The 22,096-nt window shown below is 36.8% G+C and overlaps 1 protein-coding gene across 9 annotated transcripts in view; it reads right to left on the bottom strand.

Moving 5' to 3' along the window:
• Positions 1-277: 277 nt before the first annotated feature.
• NFIB (nuclear factor I B) overlaps positions 278-22,096 on the bottom strand; it is a 168,682-nt gene continuing 146,863 nt past the window's right edge. For 5 of the 9 annotated variants that reach the window (XM_056513155.1, XM_056513156.1, XM_056513157.1 and 2 more), the window contains one exon: positions 278-6,954. In XM_056513155.1, coding sequence (XP_056369130.1) covers positions 6,937-6,954 — 18 coding nt within the window. In that variant the 3' untranslated portion in view covers positions 278-6,936. Of the gene's footprint in view, positions 6,955-17,386; positions 17,476-22,096 lie in introns of all 9 variants that reach the window. The other 4 variants (XM_056513153.1, XM_056513154.1, XM_056513158.1 and 1 more) reach the window with 1 other exon arrangement.

Genomic DNA, 22,096 nt, shown 5'->3' with positions numbered 1-22,096 from the left:
TTAATTACTAGGGTTGGTGGAACACGATGATGAAAACTAAATGTAAAATTTAAATTGAGGTGATTACCTGGTTGTATCTCCTTTTTTTCTTGTTCTCCTCCTTTTTCAGTGTAAACTAAGCCCAAATATGAGCAAAAAAAAAAGTTAAATCTAAACTAGGTAGACGCAGAACTCCATAAGTTGTGCCATGCTATCAAGCTACAAGGTTTAAGGTTTGTTTCTAAGAAATTACCAATTACAGCTCTTAGAGACGGAAAAGAAAACGTAAGGCCAGGTCTGTAGCATAGCTCATTTTTATTGTTTAAACAGTTTTTGCATAGGAAATATATCCGCTTCCAGTAATTGACTGCAGTATGAGCAGCTGCTAGCAGTATAGGCTGGATATAACAGTAACAATCACATTAAGTCAAGCTTGATTTACACCAGTTTAAAACTTGTGGCAGTTGAGCTCATTTGTAACCTAAAAAAAAAAAAAGTACCAGAAAGAACACTTTATCCTCCAACCAGGCACAATAAAAACCTTTGTTAACACTCAGGCTGAAATCAGGTCTGATGCCAGAGGGCCCTAATTCCAAAATATAGTAGTTGTACTGTAATGCATCCTACTAGTGAAGGTTCATTACACAAAGACTCTGCACGCACCTTCTTTTTAATTAAAATGTAACCTTCAGGATTTATGGCCTACAGTATGGGAAAAAATGCCAAAAGTTTTAAAATGGATCAACCCTGGTATGTAGCTAGCAAGCAATAACTGACTACTTGTCACCTACAGTTGTACTAAATGTATCTAAAGAAACACACAGCCCTACAAAAGTTTTCTCAGAGAAATATCATTGAGATGGGGTGCCTCTTCCCAGATTACTAGAAGTTCTATGTGATATAAGCACAAATTAACAGCTTGATGAAGACATAATCTAATGCAGCTCTTGAGAAGCCTATGCCTGGGATTGAGGAACCCCTCACATTCTACAATGTTGTAGAGATTATTTTTGAAGAAAATGTTATCTGAAACATATTTACAACTGAACTCAACAGAGACTGTGAAATTGAACAGGCACTGCTCATTTGTTTGAGTTTTTTGGTAAACATTTTGCTGGTTTTTGTTTCTTTCTCATTTTGCATCAACTTCTATCAGTCCATGCAACTTCAATGCCCTCAATGAAAAATGCATAATAAGCCATACTTCTTAAAAAACTTCCTTCTGCATATAGAGATACATTTGCCACATCAGTCCCTGTAGCACAGTTTTCAAAATCATTCTGTCAAAAATACAGTAATACAAAGACTGGCTTTAGTGTCACTAGCTCACACTGCTCTCCATTCATTTAGGCCACCTTTTGTTTACTGTTATGGTATCATGCAATGAAAATATCAAAGGCTTATTCTAGGATATCATGATGCTAGTGGCACTGAAGCCCTTTTCACAAATTCAACATACATCTGAATTGCAACACACAGATATTTCTAAAGAGTACTAACTAGTGAACCCTTTTATCATAAAAAAAAACCAAACAACTACTTACAACCATTGAAGAAAAAATTGCAACAAAAAAAAAATGTAAAAATTGACCGTCTCCAACTTGTCCCCTTTACTATTGACAACGTGACCAACAGAGCTGTGGCATGGAAACAGTACAAAGAGTTGTCATGGCAATAAGTTTGGCTGATGCAAAGGTCATTGTGCAGGGTTAAAGGGCAAAATCAGTGGTCCATGTTATCCTCCAACTGCAGTGCTCCACTACACCCACACACTTTTGAGGAACTAATAAAACTGGGGAACTAGCAGAAAGTGCAAATAAGAAGGAGGCAGTTTTCGGCTCCTTCAGCATGGAGAAGAACATTCAGCTTTGAGCCTTTCCTGTTTAACTTGATTTGCTGGCATAGGATTTTACTCTTTTTTTAAAATAAGTTTTCTATATAAACCCAATTAAAAAATCCAGGAGCATACAGCTTGTTAGCGTTAACAAAAGACCTTGACAGGATCATGTAAACCATAAAGGATGTCATGCTTGGGGCCTTACTGCCAGCAACATTAGAGAGTTTTTTCATTACAAGTGAAAACTGTACACTGAATATGGGATAACTTTCTGCAGCCTTCATAATCTCACACAGTACATATAATTTAGTTTTAGATACAGAACACACTCCGGTGTCACAGATGTCTTTGTGCAATCTCTTTCATTAAGTCCTTATGAAGCTACAAGTTGCAAATCCAAAATTCTGCTCCCTGAGGACACAGCTGTGTGAGACTTAAGTACTGTTTTAGCTCTCTGCCTATCCTGAATAGCTCCGTGAACCTAATCTTAAATACCATCATGTAACAATCACAAAAAGTTTTGCTAAAGGCCATATATACTAATAAAAAAGACAGTGGTGCTTCCAACATTTTGAAATGCTCTGAAAACCAACTTTTCCAATACTAGATACAACAAAATAACCTTCATAAAATATAACTTTTCTCCATTTACATTTTTAAAGGATTAGTAACCTATGCTTTTCAAGCACAGGAAATCTGCGAAATAACTCCTAACATGGACAGATTCTTTTTTAATACATAAATTAAGAAGCTGGAGAGTTTTAACCCAAGTCCAGTTTCTAAACAAAGAATATTCTTGTTTAAAAATGGAAACACGTTTCCATTATAATTGTTAAAAAGTTAGCTTTACAAACAAGGGTATTTTAATTAAAAAAAAAAAATTCTTAACAAAACTATACAGTGTACAAATTACTGTCTACAAGGTAGGCGGTTTATTCAGAAGATCATCCTTTCTTCTTGCTACTTGCAGCTTCACAAACTCATTCACATATTTTCAATGGAGCTGCCCACCTGAACATCACCCCACAACTATATTGCTATAATTAATATTTTTGCCATGTCTTTATGTACAGTCTCCTTCACTGCCTTTTTTTTTTTTTCTTAGTCAAGCCTCAAGCGTTCATGTCACTCCAGGGGAAACACACTTCAGTGGCACAGCCATGAGGCCAGGGCTGCAAAGCAACTTAATAAAGGCAGAACAGTGCACATAGAACGGGGTGGCTCGATTTAGTCAGAATACACTTCCTGGTGAAGGAGGAGGCCAGAGACTGGATTTGAGTTCTCAATCTTATCTTAATCTTTTGACTGCTGAGCCTAAAAAACAAAAACAACCAACAAAGCCAACCTAAAACCAAGCATACAGTAAATGAAAAGTTCATTATCTTCCAAGCAGGCTTTTCTATTAGAGAGGCAGGTGACAAAAACCCACAGTTGCTGAATAACAGTTTAAAGAAGGAGTTTACTTCTGTAAAAAATTGCATCATCAAGCTCAGCTTTTTTTCATACAGGAGGCCAGACCAAAAAAAAAAAAAAAAAAAAAAAAAAAAGCTCTGTTAAGGGCATCTATCTTCCTACAAAGGGGAAGGAATATCCACCATTCTGCATATTTCATGTTGAAGCTTGAACTTTTTCCAGTTTTGTCCCAATGTACTATTAAAAGCTTCCAGGGAACACCTTATTAATTGAACTAATGAAGGACATGCACAGCTCTCCTCCCAAACTGCTCTGTATCATGACATGTGTAAAGGACAGCACAACACTTTGTTTTCCCAGGCCAGAGCCTGAGGCACTGTGCTTGGGTCTTGCAGACTTTGCCATGTGCTTAGCAAACAAATTGACTTACTGCAGGAACCCCGCATTTCTGTTTGCATCTATGTCTTCTTTTTCTTTTTTTCTTCCTCTTTTTAAATTTTGTTTGTTTGTTTGTTTGTTTGTTTGTTTGTTTGTTTTTAGTTTGGCTAGATCTCAGAGGTTTATTTTGCTACAATTCCTGTCCCTGTAGCCATTCAAGCCCTGCATACACACTCTCTCCTCCTGGAGACCGGGGATGTGCCACCACTATTGCTCTTAACCACAGCAGCAGCCAGAAGGGACTGATGGTGGCATGCCCCTGACCAGTGCTGATTGGGATGGCTGCTGCTGGAGCTGGGCCTCTGGGACTGCTCCAGGGTAGGAAAACCACTAAAACACAGAGACAACTGCAAAGAGATGAATTTTCCCATCCACGTGACTACATGTTCCTCTGCTTTCACCCTAATAGAAGACTGTGCTTTAAAGAAAACTTCACCCTGTGCTGAACCATACATTTCAAAGATCCCTTGTGGGTAGGAGGTCACCAGCAATAGGTCCACTACTGGTCTCCAAAATGGGATTTTTCCAGAAACACAATTTTATTTCCACCGTGGTCTAATTCCTTGCATAAAGAAACTCCTTCTCCACTGCACCCCAGAGGTCTCCATCTGATCTGCTCTATGAGAAGACTGCAAACTTCTAACATGGCCCAAACAGGCTGAAAATTGTGATTCAAATGCTGAATTGAGAAACTTGGTGGGGCAAGAGGGGAGTGGAATATATAAAAAATATTATGTTCAGGAAAAAAGTCAAGCAGGATAAGGGGGGCAAATTCTTTGCTTGAGCAGCTCAAGTCCACTGGAGTCAGTGGAATTATGCCAGCAAAGATTTTGGCCCTGTACTTGCATTTCCTAGACAAAGTGAATGTCTTTGACATTCTGAGCTAAAAACTAAATTTTCTAGCATGAACACTTCAAGATGCACAATCTTTGCCAGAATGGAAAAGGCTTCATCTCACTGTGGGTCTTGACCTCTTTCTCTGTCTGTCTCACTTTCCCATGAAAAAAAACCTTGAAGTAAAACAATTTCCTCAAGTCAAGTCTGCCTCCAACAGAATTAATTATTTATTTTTTAAATCCAGAAATGATTTCAGCTTGCACCCCAGGTGGGAAGTTAAAAAGAGGGAACCGATTTGAAACTTTGTCACAGTAGGCAGAACAGTTGCTTTGCAGCCCTTGCCTGGCTAAGGGTGCACTGCTTCACAGCTACACTGTAAAGTGTTAAAAATCCTCCCCCCCACCCCAGAATATATATATATGTATGTATAAAAAAAAAATCCCCTGTCCACCTCTCAGTACAGAAAAGGACCTCATCACACTGCAAAAATAGCAGTACCCACTTTGGTCAATTAAAACAAACAAAAAAAAGCATACATTTTTTTTTTTTTTTTTTTTTAAATCTGTGTACTTACCTATAATAACCAATACAGCTAAAAGCACTACCTACATAGGCAAAACTTGGTATTGCATAATTCGTATAAATTTGTATCCCCTCCCCCCAATATTAATTGGAAGATGAAAAACATGAAAGGTTAATAGAAAAAACACCAAAATACTGAAAATATTGCTGGTCGATTACAATTCTTAAGCGGCAACTATACACAGCCACAATATGCTTTATAAATGTGAGATAAAGGTATAACTGTCTAAAAAATCCATGATGTCACACATTTTTCGCATCTGGAGTACAAAATATTTTGTCATAAAAATGGTAAAGATTTAAAATTATAATAAATGCAGCAAAACAAGTGTAGTGATGTCAATTTTTTTGTAGTTTTTTTTTCTTTTTTTTGTTTTTTTTTTCCATTTTCTAGATTTCAAGGCAAGGCACGTAATGTGGACATTATATCTTCGTGCAAATTAGGATTACTGGAAAGAGTATTTTAAATTTTTAAAGAGACATAGAGGCAAAATGTCTGCCCATGCACATTATATTTCTGTCAATATGTGAAAATTGTTGAACAAGGCTAACTTCTGAAAGCACCATGCAAGTTTACAGCACCCTGTAATTAGACTTACATTAAGAGTGCATTATTTAAATACAACATATCCCCATCCTGGTATTACCAGTTTGTAAACGGTAAGCTTTGCCCTTGTGACATGGATTTGCCTATGTCTTTGTCTCTATGATGTAGATTTTACAGAAACATGTAAACCCTATGGGTTCTTGATGCAACAAGTAACTTTAAATAAATAAATCCTACCCCTCTGCAGAGGCAGCAGCTAAACCAACATAAGTGCTGTGTTTCCATTGATTTCTTATTCTCAAGGACGTGATTTGTCTTGACTTAATGCCTTTTAATGCCCTCAAAAACTGAGGGGAAAAATAAGTTTGTTCAAAGTAATTTTTTATTTTTATTTTTAATCCCCTCAATTTAGAGTCCAAGGGCTGAAGGACTTATAGTGATGACCTCTTAGATACGATTTTTAAATTGCACTTGCCTCTGTAAGTGTTTCCTTAGTGGGGAAAAATGTCACTTTTTTCCTTTTCTTTTTTTACTGTTGCATGAGAAGATAACACTTTTACCTGCATAGAGGCATTTCTTCCATAGAGCCTGTGTGTTCATACTGATTGAAAATTTCAAACGGCATAACACACTAAAAAAAGGCTGAATTAAGGGCCAAAGTTTAATAAATCCATACTGATAACTAAAGGCTACAGAGCTTATTTTAAAAACATTTAGAAATCAGACTGCTGAGAAAACAGCTGGCTCACGGCCCTCGTCCTCCTGCAGCTCTGCTGTTGCTGCCTAGCCTTTGTTTTGTGAGATAACCAGGAATAGTGATCTCATGCGTAAACAGGAATACTAAACCAATAGAACTAGCTTATCATGCAAATATTAAGGCATCTAGAAAGTCAGTTAAAATATATTGTCGGAGACAGAACATCTATTTCCCAGCGGACTTCATATAACAAAGGCTACTTAGGAGGAGCTGCATTCTACCCATCAGTGAAATATCATCGACCCTTTGTTTATCATTTCAGTTTCAACCATAAGGGAATTAGTGATTGTAAGAGCTGCAATTGCTGGTCTATTTTTGTTCTTCTTTCTTTTCTTCAGGTTCTTCTCTCATACTGTCTTCTTTTCTTTTTTCTTTTTTTTTTTTTTTTTTTTTTTTTTTTTTTCTAATTTATTTTGTTTTTAATTTTGTTTCCATCAGTTGCTCGTTTCTGCTTGAAGGAAAGGCTCTCCAATTATGTTCAAACCATAATTTGGGACATTTGTCGGCAGGATCGGTGTTCTGTTTGATACTTGGAAAGGAACCAAGCTAGCCCAGGTACCAGGACTGTTGAAAAGGGGAAAGAGACAAGGAGGGAGAGAAAGAGAGAGAGAAGAAAAACACAAATTAAACATGTATACAATGCATTTGAATCAAGGTCCAGCTAATATTCATTAATAATAACACTACTTAAGATAAAACTGGAAGCAAAATGCAACTTGAGATTCTCTACTTCCTAGTTTTCTTTGTGAAAGTGTGAGTTGTTTTGAAAGAAAAATGATTGTGTTGAACTCTGTAGCAGGTTGTGTGAGTCCTGAGTTACACTAAGCGGTCTGTTTATGAAAATCCCCACAAATGTCAGACACAAATATGTACAGCAGGCACAACTAAAGTGACACTATATAGTGTAATGGATGTCATTTAAGAGCTGGTGAAATATACCACAGGGTACAGGTGTTGTGTTCTTTTTTCAAGAATATAGTATAAAGGTTCAGAGAATCAGCATCCTGTGAGATTTCCTCCCCTCTTGCAACACAGCAGTTTATCTTGTCACCATCCCAAGATGCATGGATGCCCATAAGAGGACTTTTTATGTTCAAAATACCTGCTTTTAAAAAAAATTCCCTAAGAATGTGAGTCTCAGGAACACCAGCTAACACAGGATCCAATAATCTAAAGACTTGCAGCCAAGGGTAGCTGTGAATTGAGGGTAACAGCAAATATCATATTTTTTTCAACAAGCCTCTGAGAAAGAAAATATTTTCAAGGATGATTGAATGACTTTGGAACTGAAGTCATCATTACAAAAGAACTGTCACTGAGCAGCTGAAGTCCCAACAGCATTCACAGGTTCACCAGGCGCCAATAAGTAGTACTTGAGGATGGATACTCAAAGACAGTCTCAGCTGCTGGCATTCAGTACCCAGCAGCCTGAGCAGCCCTTTTCTTAGATGTGGTTCTGGCAACACAGAAGTCCAAACCAAACAATCCTAAGCTATATGATTCTATGACTTCAAAGAAAGTTTTGCCATGTTTATTCAGAAGGAAAGCAGTGTCATTAAGTCGGCATCATTGCCAAAAAGCCAAAATTGCAACACTGGGCATACAGCATGCAAACACACCTTCCTCTGCATTTATTGTATTGAGCTTTTCTAGTGTTTATCACAAACATAAGTGCTTACTTGGAACTACATTTTGGCATTAGACCAACAAGCATCTTGATAACACATCTGAAGATCTTCAACATGTGTACTGTAGAGGCAAAAAGTTTTCTTCCCTCCATATTTTTTGTCCCATTTCTTCACTGCTTTCTCCTTGAACAAGCAGATGCACTTTTGTGGCATCAAGTATAATGAGGAAAATAGATCCTTTTTACTTATTTCAAATGTTCATGACATAATTACATTTCGTTTGGCAGCCATTTGTGATCATTTCAGTTGCTGGAAAGTGGTTAACTTATTTTGTAAATTCCAAGGGACATGTTTCTCAGGCCTTTCATATTAAAACAAAATTACTAACATCTTCTGTCATGTACTTCTGTTTGAAAATACTTACCTCTCTAAACCTGCTAATTAACTATTTTAACTCCTAGCAATTATTTTCAAGTGCTATGCTTTACACACACAAAAAAGTGGGAGTAGCTCCTGACTTGCTTGTTTCAATGATGGCCATGTTCCCAAAGAATAAGGACTAGTATTATTTCATGAAGAAAATAAAATAAATATTAATATCTTAATGTTTTCAATGCCTGAAGTACAAACACTATTCATTAAGGCTGTTGGGTTTTTTCTTTAATTGGATATATTCCTGAAGGACACCTAAAAACCTGCAGAGTTTTAACCTTTTCAAATTTTTTTTAAAAAAATATAGTTTTCATAATGTAAGACCAGCTAATACACCTAATTTTTTGTTGTTGTTTTAATTCTACTGACTATTAAAAAAAAATCTGCTGTTGGATGAAAATAAAAACCCTTTTAAAATTTAAAAATCACAGTTACACCACAAATCTTGGAGCACTCAAAAAGACTTAAACCTTGTTAAGCATGAAAGATTTTTCCAAGATGATATAATGAAAAGAATATGTTCCAAAAAAATTTTTAAAAAAATCAATACCAGAATTTCATTTAGGAGGCTTAATTGTTTCTTTATCTTCCTTCACAATTTGTTTTCAAATCCATTTTTTGTTCCTTACACTTTAGATTTCAGTGATGTTAAGAAGTAAATTCTGAAATAACTGGCACAAAGAAAATTGCTTCCAAGCATGTGAATTTGTAAAAATAAGAACTAGTAATAAAAAAATAAAGAGCCAAGCAGATTTGTTTTCTTGGGATTTGTCTAAATATATGTTTTACAATGTACAGTTCTTTGCTGTCCTGTTACATGGGATTTACAGTGTTTAGTGACTTCAAAAAAATACAACATTAACTCAAAGAATATAAATTTTGTTTGAGGTTAACACTCTATTTAAAAAATTTCTGTGGCAAAGGTTAAACACACTGACTCCAGGTTATCTTTCTGAAGATTTATAGTGCACTTCAATGATTGGATAAATACAGTTTTGACTTTTTGCTTTGTTTTAAAGTTGCCAGCCTTCTAGTGACAACAGCGGGTGAAAGAAACAAGTCAGTGCTGACTAAAAGCAAATTACTATTTGCAGGGAAAATTTTATCTGCTGCTTCAAACAGCAGACAGAGATCTTGATTTCTATGGAAACTGCCCAACAAAAATAAGTTGTAACAAGCTCCTAATATGACTGTTGTTGCCATATGACCTACCAGTTTAATACAGGTGTTTATTTAAACCTTTTAAGCCTCCCACCTTGTATTATGACCATGACAAAAATGCAGACTGCAAGAAATTTGTCATTTCTATTTGTGGACCCTGAGGGAGTCGTACACCTCCCATGTTAACACTGTGTACATCCCACAGGGGTTTCAGAGCCCCCTGTGCTGCTCACACCAAGCCTTTTGCCAGAGATGGCGGTGCAGGCAGCAGAGCACCTGTGGGACCAGCCACACACTGTCTGCCTGCAGGGCTGGAACAGCCAGCACTTCCACAGCCCTGGGGGCAGCTGAAGTCCTGGTCTAAACACACACTGGGCACAGTCTGGGAAGAATGGCCCATTGCCTCTGTTTGCTGGCATTTCCTAAGCCATTGTTTTCAAGGCTTGATGAGTTCTGGTTGTAGTTTAGCAAATAACGTTATCATACTACAGGTTATTGACTACAGTTACTCTAGTATTAGTAACTCTAATACCAGAGTTACTAGGACATAACTCTATCTTGGGCCACCCCAGTGCAGGCACCAGAGGCAGAAGACAAAGGAAGAAAACTGAATGAAAGCCACTGAGGAAAACAGCCCTAGTTAACGAACAGAGCTCTGAGAACACAACTGTGAATAACCAAACACACAGCACGGGCTCTGCTAAGCTACATGTGTGTGGCTGTCTATCCAATATTCCCATGACCTCCCTTTACATTTATGGCAAATTTAGCTGGACTTTCAGCTACCCTATGAGCCACTCTCTGCTTTGTAGTTTGCCAACACCCTGGTATGAAGCCAAGCAAGACCAACTGCCCAGAAGAGCAAGGTCCCCCTGTTTTGTTTCACAAAACCAGAGGCAGTACTCTGCCTCTGTCCAATAAGCACCTCAGCCAGGGAAGCAAAAATTCTTTCCATTGCCCAAGACAGAAACAAGGTGGTTGTCCTTGTAGAAATTAATAGGAAGCCCACATGGCTTCTCCTTCAGATAAGAAATTTTGTATTGTATGAGTGGAATAATGCAGGCCTACCCCACACTCCAGCTTACTACTCCTGAGCAAATCTGTTATCCATTTGTTGACAGAAGTTATGATATAAATGTCTTTCCATTGAAACATGAAGTGAGACCTAAAAAAACTGCTCAAGGCTAAGTTTTGAAGAAAATTACATGACAAGCACTGTGTGAGTCTTTTGTGAGATTAGGATCCATCTTTGTTGCAGGAGCACCTTCCTGAAGCACTACACTTTTGAGTAATTTCACTACTGGTAGCAGTTTTCTCTTTACCACAGCTAGACTATTAGGTACATTATACAGTCATCAGTTCTCTCTCTGTCCATAGGAAGTATAATGTTTTTATCTTTTCAAATGCAATAAAACAGCAAAGGAAAATTCTTCAAGCATCCTACAGGGTTAACATTCTCTATTACACTTTCCATTACAGTTTCCAGATGTTAATTCAATCAAGATTTCTGCCATGATTTCCTCTTAAAGATAATAATTGCTGTTTCAAGAATCTCTGATTAAAATATTACTGGAATGGACCACAAGTAATGCTTACATTACATGTATATACAGTCCACTTTGGAGGTTATAATAACATAAAGAATATAATAATGTTATGCAATTAACTAAATGCAATAAAAAGTAAATCTAATCTGACCTGAGTAAATGTGGAGGTCTTTCAGATTCTTATTTTCCAACAGTTAATGCCTTCTTTCTTTCAGTAAGAGTATTTTGCCATTCAGAAAGTACATCTAAAGCAGTATTTCCTTCTTGCAGCATTACTATCATGTACATGAGCTCACTAGCTTACAAAAGGTAGAGAAGATCCTGGAAACTCAGTCTTTGGATGGAAAAGGCAGAAATACCTTCAATGTTGAGTGAATTGACAATAGCAAGCCACCAATCAAGGCACATCTATCTTTGTAGTAAGTGCTTTCTCACACAAATACAGGGACTTTTATAGTTTAAAATTACTTGGATATGAAAATGGATATGGATTTGGAAAGGCAATTTAGCTACCCTCAGTGCCCTGGCTAAATTCCCACTTCTGCATTTCTGCCAAAAGAATAACCATTCTTCCAACATCTATTTAGTGGGGTACTTTTGTTACCATTCTGAGCTAGCATCCATAGGTAAACAGCTGCCAAATTTCACCTCCAAGTTGAGCATTTGTTTAAAGAGATGTATTAAGTGTAGCCCAGGTTAGTTTAGGATTACTTTCACAGTTTAGCAGGCACATACCACCCATCTAGCAGATGGAAGAGTTAAGAGTCTTACCAATTTATGCCCACAGGAGGGAAAAGGGAAACCTCCTATAGGAATACCATTTATTCTACTCCCTGCAGACTTCTTTTCATGGCAGTGTAACACAAAAATGTATGCAAAGGTAGGGAAGAGGCTACAAGAGCCCATTACTAACAAAGAATATCCACAACAGAGGAAGGGCCAGAGAAAGGGTGCATGTCCATGCTGTGCTCTGGACCATTCATGTATGAGAATTTGATGCAGGAATATTGCTAACAAAGGGTCTCAAACATGCACAGAGAAGGCTGTGACCAAGTCAAGCCAAACCATGGAGAACACGTGCTTGGTTCCCAGAGTCCACTGGGCTGCCTATGAAAAACTGACTCTCAACTTTACACACCTGCACTACCTTTTTCTTTTCCCAAATATTACTATTTCCATTTCATACCATTAGAATTTTTGCCTTAGCATTTAAAAAAAAATATATAATTGCAAGTTTATCAAATTAGAATGACTAAATAATAATGCAGACTATCCTAACTTTACCAAACAGATAAACAAGCAAAAAAAAAAAAAACCAAACAAATCAGTCTACTGATTCAAAACAAGAAATTGAAGGTAAAATGATAAAGAAGTAGAAAGCTGGAGTACCCAAGGGGTTAAAGATACAGTTTACACTAGGGAATTCTCTATAATATGCTCCTCCTTCCCTAGCAGCTGCCAAAAATCATCTGACAGGAAACATAAGATTAAGTTTGTCCCACCTAAGCGAACAAAGAGATCTCAGAACAGGCAACCAGTTCACTGCAGAGCAAGAACTTTTCTAATCCTGCTGGAATCTGTAGTGCTGCTCAAAAATTATTACTGAAGTAGTTTTCTTTATTTTAACATCTTGCTTCTAGATCAACTCATTAATTTTGGTCACGCTGCTGTTCTTGTTGCTTCTCCCATAAAGTTTAACTTAAAGCTCCAAACATAATCATGTGGAAAATGGACATTATTGATTCCTATGGTCCATTGTTCCCCCATTCTAAGTCCCTGAAGTTCAAGTTCAATCTGGAATTACATCATGTCTGGTTTCTCCTGGTTACCAGACGGCTTGAGACGTGACCACAGCTACAGAAAAAACAAACAGCCTTCTTCACGCTTCGGCTCCCCTATCGATTCTAACATAAACTTTTTTCTTTCTCTCAAGTATGCTTCAAGTATGGGGCATGGTTAATTTAGAGATTAAGCTCCAAATTAGATTATCTAATGGCATCCTAATGGATTGCTGACCCATTTCCTGTGGGATGGCAGCATGCAAGTCTGGCTTGAATACAACTAATTTCTTAGGAAGTGTTCAGAAGATATTTGCCTGGATGTGGAGGAAACAATGTTCTGCACATCTTTCTGCATTACAGAGTTGGGCAAAACTATTAGAATTAGCAATTTAAATTGATAAAAATAAGAAATCAGTATATTTTTTCTCTGTGAATATTTTTACAGTCAGAAAACTTCAGCTTTTTTGTTCTTAAATTGTAATGAAGTAGCACTTTTATTCCAAACCATTGCTGGGGAGAGGAATGAGGGAGGGACACAGGTCAGAGTGTATGAACTACTGCTCAAACAGGTGTCTGTGTTTGCCAAAATATGCTTCCACAGACACGCTGCTGGCTGTGTAATTTTAGCTATATGTTTTCTCAATACCAAGCATGTACAAGATATTGTGCTAAAATAACAATATGCACCCATTCTCAATTCCCCTCTGACTTCTTTCACAAATCAGATTATCCCATTTGATTGCCTTATCAGTACTGTTATCATAAACACATAGTGGTGCTGAGCAGGGGTGGGGGGGACTAATGAAGCCTGGAATGCTGAATATCCCTCAGCTACAGCTGAGAAAGAAATTCAGCACTCTGAGAACAGAGCTCCCCTCAGCATTTCCAGGAATGAGCCAGCTGTTGTACTCTGCTGATGTGTCAAGATAACAGAATGGAAGCATGAAATTCTAGCCTAGTCCATTTGCCTGGGTAAAGGTAATGTTAAGCAGTTCATGCAGAATGATTGTTAAAAGAATTAATATAAATAAAAACACATTTGTCAATAGCTGAGTTGAAATATGCACTTTGGCAATGAAAAGTTGCTAGCAGTCTGTGGAAGACTTGCAAATACTCCCCATGGTCTAGGAGAGACCCGTCATGCCAGCTTTTATGAGTATTTATGCTGTAAATACCATCCATGGTGCAATGAGTGGCTTTGATTTGGGATCAAACTCATACTATCAGCCTCACACGCACACCCACACTTTTTGTCACTCTCGCTCATTTCTTAAGTGTACTTTCTGCACACACTCTTGCCCTCACGTAGTGACTGAGACTGTATTTTCCTAAATGAGCCTTACAGATTTTCACAGCTTTCCCTTGCCTTCTGTCTCAATGAAAACAGAACTGTGGTTACCAAAAAAAATAAAGATTGGGGGTTTTTTAATGGCTTTGAGAATCTTCTTCACATTTACACCAAAAAAATTACCTAAATGATCATAAAAGAATTTATTTCTATTGATGTGTTTAAATGGTATTCAAAGTTCAGCAGACACAATAAATTACATTTAAAGAGAAGTATAAAAAGTTATATAAAGACCAAATATGTACCATAAATGTTCTAAGTAAGCAATCAAAAAATCAACCAACCCAAACAAAAATTGTTGATTGTTTGGGTATGAGGAGAAAAATAAAAATTAGTTTTCTAAATACTTCACCAAATAACTGGAGTACTTTTTTCCATTTTATTTTATGTTTTTTAAGATGCTCACTGAATGTTTAATGTAAGTATTTGCATTAAAGATACCAGAATGTTTAACTCAGCTATGCAGAGTATTAATCTATTTTTTTATTATCACTATTCCCTGCAAGTCTTGTTAGTTTTGTAGAAAATGGTGTATCAGTAATCTAAGTTTTTGTGGCTTGTTGGGCCTTTTTTGTTTAGTATTATTGATATTCTTTTCTCTTCTGCAAACTTCAGCCTTCACATACAGACCACTGCTTTCTTATACCTGAATCTTTAAATGGCAACAGATACATAAGTTTCTAAGGAAACAAAATAAAACAAAACAAAACAGAATCTTAAATCTATGCATTGTATCTACCATGAGGTGTGTTAAATATTACTAAGACAAAGAACACAGAAATAACAGAAGGTTTTTGTCATTCACTTTCCCCAAAACTTCCAAGGTGTGTTTCACCAGCAATTGTTTATGACAGAGCTTTCAACCTGACCATCTCTGCTACCTGACATCTGTAGAGATGGGGCAGCTAACATTGAACCAACTTTTTCAGCTGCCTGTTGTCAATAATACTTCTGAAAAATCAGTATACTTAACCTGATGTAAAAGGTGAGAATGAGGACAATCAAAATGAGATCTGCAGATCTAAGGAAATCCCATAATCAAGCATTTATCAAACGATTTGGAGTTACAGAAATTTGTCTGGACTGGGATATATTTCTTCACCAACCTGTGACAATTACTTTTGCAATATGTTATCATTTTTTAGCATTCATTTTAGTGTTAGAAAGGTACACTGCTTCTTAGCCTAAGCAGGTATAATTTCTCTTCTTAGGTCCTCATGTCTGTGGGATTTGAAGAGTGTCATATTTCAAAACCAGCAACTAAAAGCCATCTGCCTAGGCAGAATGGTTTTTCCTTGTTCTTCGAGGCTGTAATCCAAGAGCAAGTGTCATACCTTGGGCCTCTAATGAAATGCCCATGGCAGAATTTGTGCCCAAGCTCTTCTGGCAGTGCTGATGTACGTTGGTAGGGCCACAGTGGCAGGCAGCACTCTGGGAGTGATCTGCAAAGCAGTGTGGACTATAACAGCAAATGGATCATGGAGCAGGCTTTTGTTCACCACTAAAATTCTCTTGATCATCACACAGAAATGCATTCCCCCACTTTTCCTTTCTTTTCCCAATTTATGCCCAGGGTGTTGTGTGATGGTACTGAAAATCAGAATTCAGCAGACTCTAGGACAGTGCTTCAATCAGTGTAATTGGCAATGCTTAAGGGAGGCTCGAGTGACAACTGATTAAAACCGTGTGAGGATATTTCTAGATAGCTTGTTGTGATGCAATATTCTAACACCTGTCAATGCCCCCAAAAATGCCACTTTGTAGTGGGAGAATAAATCACTCCCTCTGTGCTATAAAAGGTCAGTTTGGATTCGCTACTGGCAGTACATTGAAAACTCTGGCAATTACTGAGTGGTGGGATTTGTAATGTGAATCACAGCCCTTGAGGAGATGAGGTGAATCCATTAGCTAATTTTCCATTGTACTATTTAATACATACGGAAAGAAATGGCAAGGCCTTTTTTTACCAGCAAAATTCTTTAAAATTTAAAATATTGTTTCAGGGGAAAAAAAATAAAATAAATAAACAATTAAACTTCAGATTTGTAAACAGCACAATGTTCAAATTCAGTAATTTCCCTTCCAAGTTGATTCTCAAAAGTCCCAAAACTTCTATTAATACATAGTACCATCAGTACAATGCATTAAAAGGCATTTTTTACATAATACATATATATTACACTCACACACATACTCACACTGTCCAGAAGTACGTATATTTTCATGTACACATTAATTAAAAAAAAAATCCCTTTAAATTATTTAATGAGTGAGTGGCTAATACTTCATCTGGTAGGCTCCAAACCTACAAACTTTACATGTACAACCCATATTAATTGTTGAGTGCTGCAGATAATCCTTTACATGAAAGAGGAGAAAACTGATGTACCAAAATTATGTTGATTTGTTTATATGCCTATTTAGATAAACATACACCTTCTGCTGTTACCATAATCCACTATATACCAAGAGATGCAAAATCTAGTAATTTAATAATTTATCAAAGGTTAATGGACTTTATTGTTTGGTTAATTTGGTGGGGGTGAGGCAGGGGAATCATAGAAAAATAAACTCTTTTTGTAAATAATTCCTAATTATAATGTTATTTAGTTGAAAAATAAGATGGTTAATATCTTACCTTCAGGTATATAGTTAGTTAGACCTAAAACTACACAGCCAATTGGTAAGAAATGTCTCTGAATAATATAGGTATTCTTTGCCCAAAAGCAATCACCACCTCAGCCATTCATTATTATACTCATCTATACCTCTAATGGTACCATTTTCTTTCTGTTAGCCACCAAGGTCCCAAAAATACGAGTGCAAATGACATTTTTAAAACCTGAGATCAGTATTTCCTTTAACTCACAAACCCTTTGCATAGGACAGCACAATGTTATTTCAGGTGTTACACTGAGGGACCCTCTGAAGTCAGCTTACATGAAAGATAACCTGAATGAGTTTAGGGGAAATGTTAAACACATATTTTGATCATAATGCTGTCACATATACCTCTGGAAACCCACTAAAACAGATATTGTCGCTCTATGCAACTTTTTTTAGAGGCGGTGTAGGGGGTGGAAATAATTAAAATGTTACCTTTGCCAAGCAATTCCCAATGTATCCTCACTGGCACTGGGGTATAAATGCCTGCCGTTTTGATTCATGGTCCAGTCACAAATTCTCAGCTGTCAATTGAAACCTAGCAGTCAGATATGGATCGAGCATACTACAGTTTTTAGTATTTAAATGAACACATGCAAACTAGTACTGTACATGGCAAAAGTCTTACTTTCCCAAGAAGTAACTTTAAAAATAAAACAAAGAAAAATAACCTATTTTGAGAAACAAATGCCTATAGACTTTTCTAATATAATGCTACTTTAATATAATCCTCTATTAATAAAGCATTAAAGAGTAACTAGTGTGTAGCAAACAATTAGCCATTATTAGATTACAAACTGAGCTGGAAAAAAAAGAAATGTTAATAATCAATAGTGCAATACTTTAAGAAAGGAAAAAATTACGCTGGCTTTTTAAGCAATGCTCTATATAATGTGCACTGAGTAAGGTAAAATATAATCAATATCTTCTAGCATGCTTTTTGTGAAACATAGAAGACATGCAATTTACAGAAAATTTGCCAAAATTAAACAAACTCTATGTTGTTATCTTGCTATTTAAAAATAGTAAAGGTGTTTTATAACTGAAGTTATATATATTAATCATGTGTTACTGAAAGTAGTATTAGCAAGAGGTGATAAAATAATCTAATCTTGTTCAGCCTCAGAAAAATAGAATTTAAAATACTTTACTGTATTTTAATATAATGGAGAATGTGCTAAATATTCCCTGAAACAAATTCTTCCCCGATCCTGAAATCATCAGTTCTGCCTTCACAGATTGTTCAAGCAACCCTTGGCAGCTCTGTTTATTTAACAGCTGCCCAACAGTGTTAGCAGATTTATTGAAAATATATGCTACTTATTTTTAAGCTTAAGAAAGTGAGCTTATCTGGCTTCTGAAGAAAATATATGTTTTATCCTCTGTATAGTCATGTTTATATAAATTGCTGTACTATTATATATGATTAAACACCCTTAATTGAAGATAATGTTTCTGAGTTTAATTGCATTCAATGCGTTTTAGTTTTCTCTATCCATGTTCACATTCTTGAGATAGCACAGGCTACAGCAAACAAACTACAATAAACTGTTTTCACAGGAGCACAATTTATTGCAGTCTTTTCCTGAAAAATACAAATGCTGAGGACAAGACAATATTGCAAACCTGACCCTGTCTGGCTGTTAGACTAATAAGCTTCCTGCTGTTAAGGTCTGAGAAATGGAAATGTTAGTCTTTGATGTTTTCATAGGGATTGTTTCTTGTTTGTTATCTAAAGAACTCCAAGGGACCTTCTAAAGGCCATTAAAAGCATGACTAAACCACATGAAATTAACCAGAAAAGGAAACATGCAGTTAAAAAGTTTGCTAGAGGTAACAGTGAATAATATATTAAACATGTTTAAAAAAAAAGGGTAAGTAAACATCTGATTTAGTCACTATACAAACCAGGATCCTAAGCCTGATTTTAATAATGAAAACATAATAAATTATGTCAGCCCAGTTACTCAATGTACAGTAGACATATTTCTGCTATTATCCTTAAGGATGTCATCATCTTCACTACAAATGCATATTTTAAAGATTCATAACTTAGCTATAAAAACGCACTTGCAGCTGAAACAAAAGACTGAAAGGTTAAACTCTCCCACCCATCTCCCTCTTTTACTTCTTCACAAAGTATAAAATCTATTAATAAAAGCCCTATGTCAATTACAACCGTTAAAAATATACTAAAATCACAAACTTAGTGTTACAAATTATTATATTCACTTAGGCCTAACTCAGAAATTTGGTATTACTTAGCTTGCTATATAGAACCTAATTACATTTGTCGTTTGAGGAAAACAGTAAGAGACTGATATATTGCATTTTAGTAAATTAGCTTCTGCACTAAATCACTGTATTCTTCCCACAGTCTGTACGAAAGCCTTCCACACATACAGTTAATGTGTAGCATTTATCATTAAGAAAGCACCACAAAGCTTTTGGAACATATTTCAGAAATGTTAGTAATGACATGCTTCTTATTATATACAGTCATATTTACCTCAATTCACATACTTTCAAATACTGCAAAGAAAATAATGCAACTCGTGCATTTTGTACGTGCACATTTATATGAAGGCTCATGCTCCATGAGATTCACAGTTAGTGCTGTGGTGCTATTCACTGCACCAGCCGTGCCATGCTTGCAGTACTGACAGCACTGTGGAGACGTTCAGGTTTGTGTGACAACTGGTTCTGTGACAACAAGCCTAGGGTTGTACTGAGATACACCTCCCCAGCTTTAAAAACTGCTGTGCCACACTCCTCACTAGGCTCACATAGCCCTGACATAAAACTTCCTCTCCCAAATCACTCCTATTGAAAGATCTCTCCATGTCTAAGATTCAGAAATATCACTTCCAAAGTCTTCATCTGCATCCTGTCCTCATGTTGAGTGGTTTCTGGGTAAAAATAGTGTAGAATTTAATAGAACTCTGTGAGTCTGGGCTCCATTTGATGGAAGAAGTCTGTTCACAGAAGCAGTGGGATGCTGCCTTTGGAGGATGTCCAGACCTCCCAGCAGGGAAAGTTTGGGTGCACAGACCTGACATGAGTACCAAGTTTTGGAAGGACATAAGGCACTTCATCACAGTGTTTCAAGTGCTATATGTTGTCTGGAGTCACACTGAAAGCTTTCTGTCCAGTTATTCTCCTCAGAGTAACCTAGGTACCTCTTCAATTATGTAACAGTGCTAGCTGGAGATTAGAAGGCACAGCCACTCTTACCCACTATAGGCCATCTAAAAGAGCTTCTCTGCAGGATATGTGAAGAGGAGAGGCAGGAAACTACTTGATAAAACTTACATTCCTCAACAGAGGGACATAAGAAGTGATCCTCAGAATATATCTAGTAACTGCTAAAGACACCACTAATTTTCTCAAATGTATGTTTTGAATGAAAAATATATCTTGACATATGACATGGTGAAAAGTCTTTCCTAGAAGGCTGCTGAACAGACTTGACCTTAAGTCCACAGTTCTGTGTTTTCTTAGCAAGGCAAGCCACAGGAACCTCTACTACCATAACAACTTCCAACCTCAAAATATTATCAAGTAGTTTCTTATTTATCTCTCATTTAAGCACAGAAGAAAGAGGATGACTCTATTTTATGAGGTGGATAAGGATGCCCAGCCTTGCAGGAGATGAGGAATCCTCACAGGTAGCCCAGCCATTTTCCTAGCCCTGCATGCTAGGCTCTGCCCTTATGCCTATGGTACATCCCCACTGCTGCACTCACAAAGCAGCACAGAGCACCAAGCACACTGCATGTGTTTCTCCTGGGAGCTAGTGCAGCTCCCTCATTCACTTCAGACATTTTTCAGGAAGAGGACACAAGTCTCAAAGTGGACACAGGCCTGGAGGCAAGCAAAGCAGTAGACCAAGTACTTCTGTAAAATGCCAGGGAACTGATTTTGTTTTGCACTTTCCAGATCTGTGAGACGTACTGATGTGAAGTTCTACCCAAGTGCTAGATTTTACTATAGCTGTCTTCACAGTTTAAACAGCACCTTGCAAGCACAACCATCCTGCAACATCTTAAGTATGCAAATCATACATACATTAAAAACCCACAGCCAGCAGCTCCATCTTTAATCAGAGTATGAATAATTTTTAGGGGTTAGTATTTAAGCAGATTTCATGGTCTTGTATCTAAAGAATGGCTGAGACTAACATTCATTTTAAGTTACTGTGATAGATAGTGAAAGAAGAACTGTATTTTGGAAAGTTTAATAGGAGACTGCTATAGCTTCCCTTAGTTGAGAAAAGCCCATAAAACTTAACATTTGCATATTGTCATTGTTCTGACTGAAACTTCCTTTAAATGTGTTTCCTTTCCAGCAGGCATATGTGAAAGGTGACCTCTTAGCCATTTACATACCTCACTGGCTATCATGTGACCCAGTTTTACGTCAAACTGTCAATTATGATAAGGGACACAATAAGAACAGGCTAAGTGTTGATAACCTGTTTCCTGACTTTACTGACAAGTTCTCTTTAGGAGCCCGCCTGTGTTCTTCTTTCAGCTTGCTGCTGAATGCAAAAGTAACATCCACCCAAAACATTTTGTAAACAAATATTCTGTGTTCAGTGGACATTTAAGTTCACAATTTCCATGATTAATAGTACAAAGAGAGATACATTTTGAACTGTGCAGCTCAATAACTAAAGGATGCGTCTGGTAAGAACAATTCTTTACTAAAGAGACAGAGAAGGCATTTGTAGAAAATTAGAAGCTATCTACAGTTTTCTGATCATTTTGGAGACCTTATTACTATATACATTGAAAAAATCTTACCCATAATTGTAAAATCTGTGCAAAAATCATGAACACAGCACACCATACCAAGAAAGTAAAAGCTTCAGTGAAAGCCATGACACTGAAATTACCAGTGCAAAGATTGAAAGAGTTCATTAACTCCTAAGCAACTGGGCCAGCACTAGTTAGCACAGTGACAGGAAAGTTCTAGAGATTATTGTTAACAACCTTTATAGCTATTCCATTTGTTTATGTTTTCCAATTAAAAATAGAATCATCCATACAAGGCCCAGTGGTGCAATAAATTTAAATGGTCAAGAACAAAAACCTTACAGTTATTTCATTCATTCCAAGAGAAACCTTATTTTTTTGTGATACC

Source organism: Oenanthe melanoleuca, chromosome Z (genome assembly GCF_029582105.1).
Source record: "Oenanthe melanoleuca isolate GR-GAL-2019-014 chromosome Z, OMel1.0, whole genome shotgun sequence".
NCBI classification, from domain to species: Eukaryota; Metazoa; Chordata; class Aves; order Passeriformes; family Muscicapidae; genus Oenanthe; species Oenanthe melanoleuca.
Note: the sequence above shows the minus strand (reverse complement) of the source record. Positions and strands in the feature narration are given on the sequence as shown.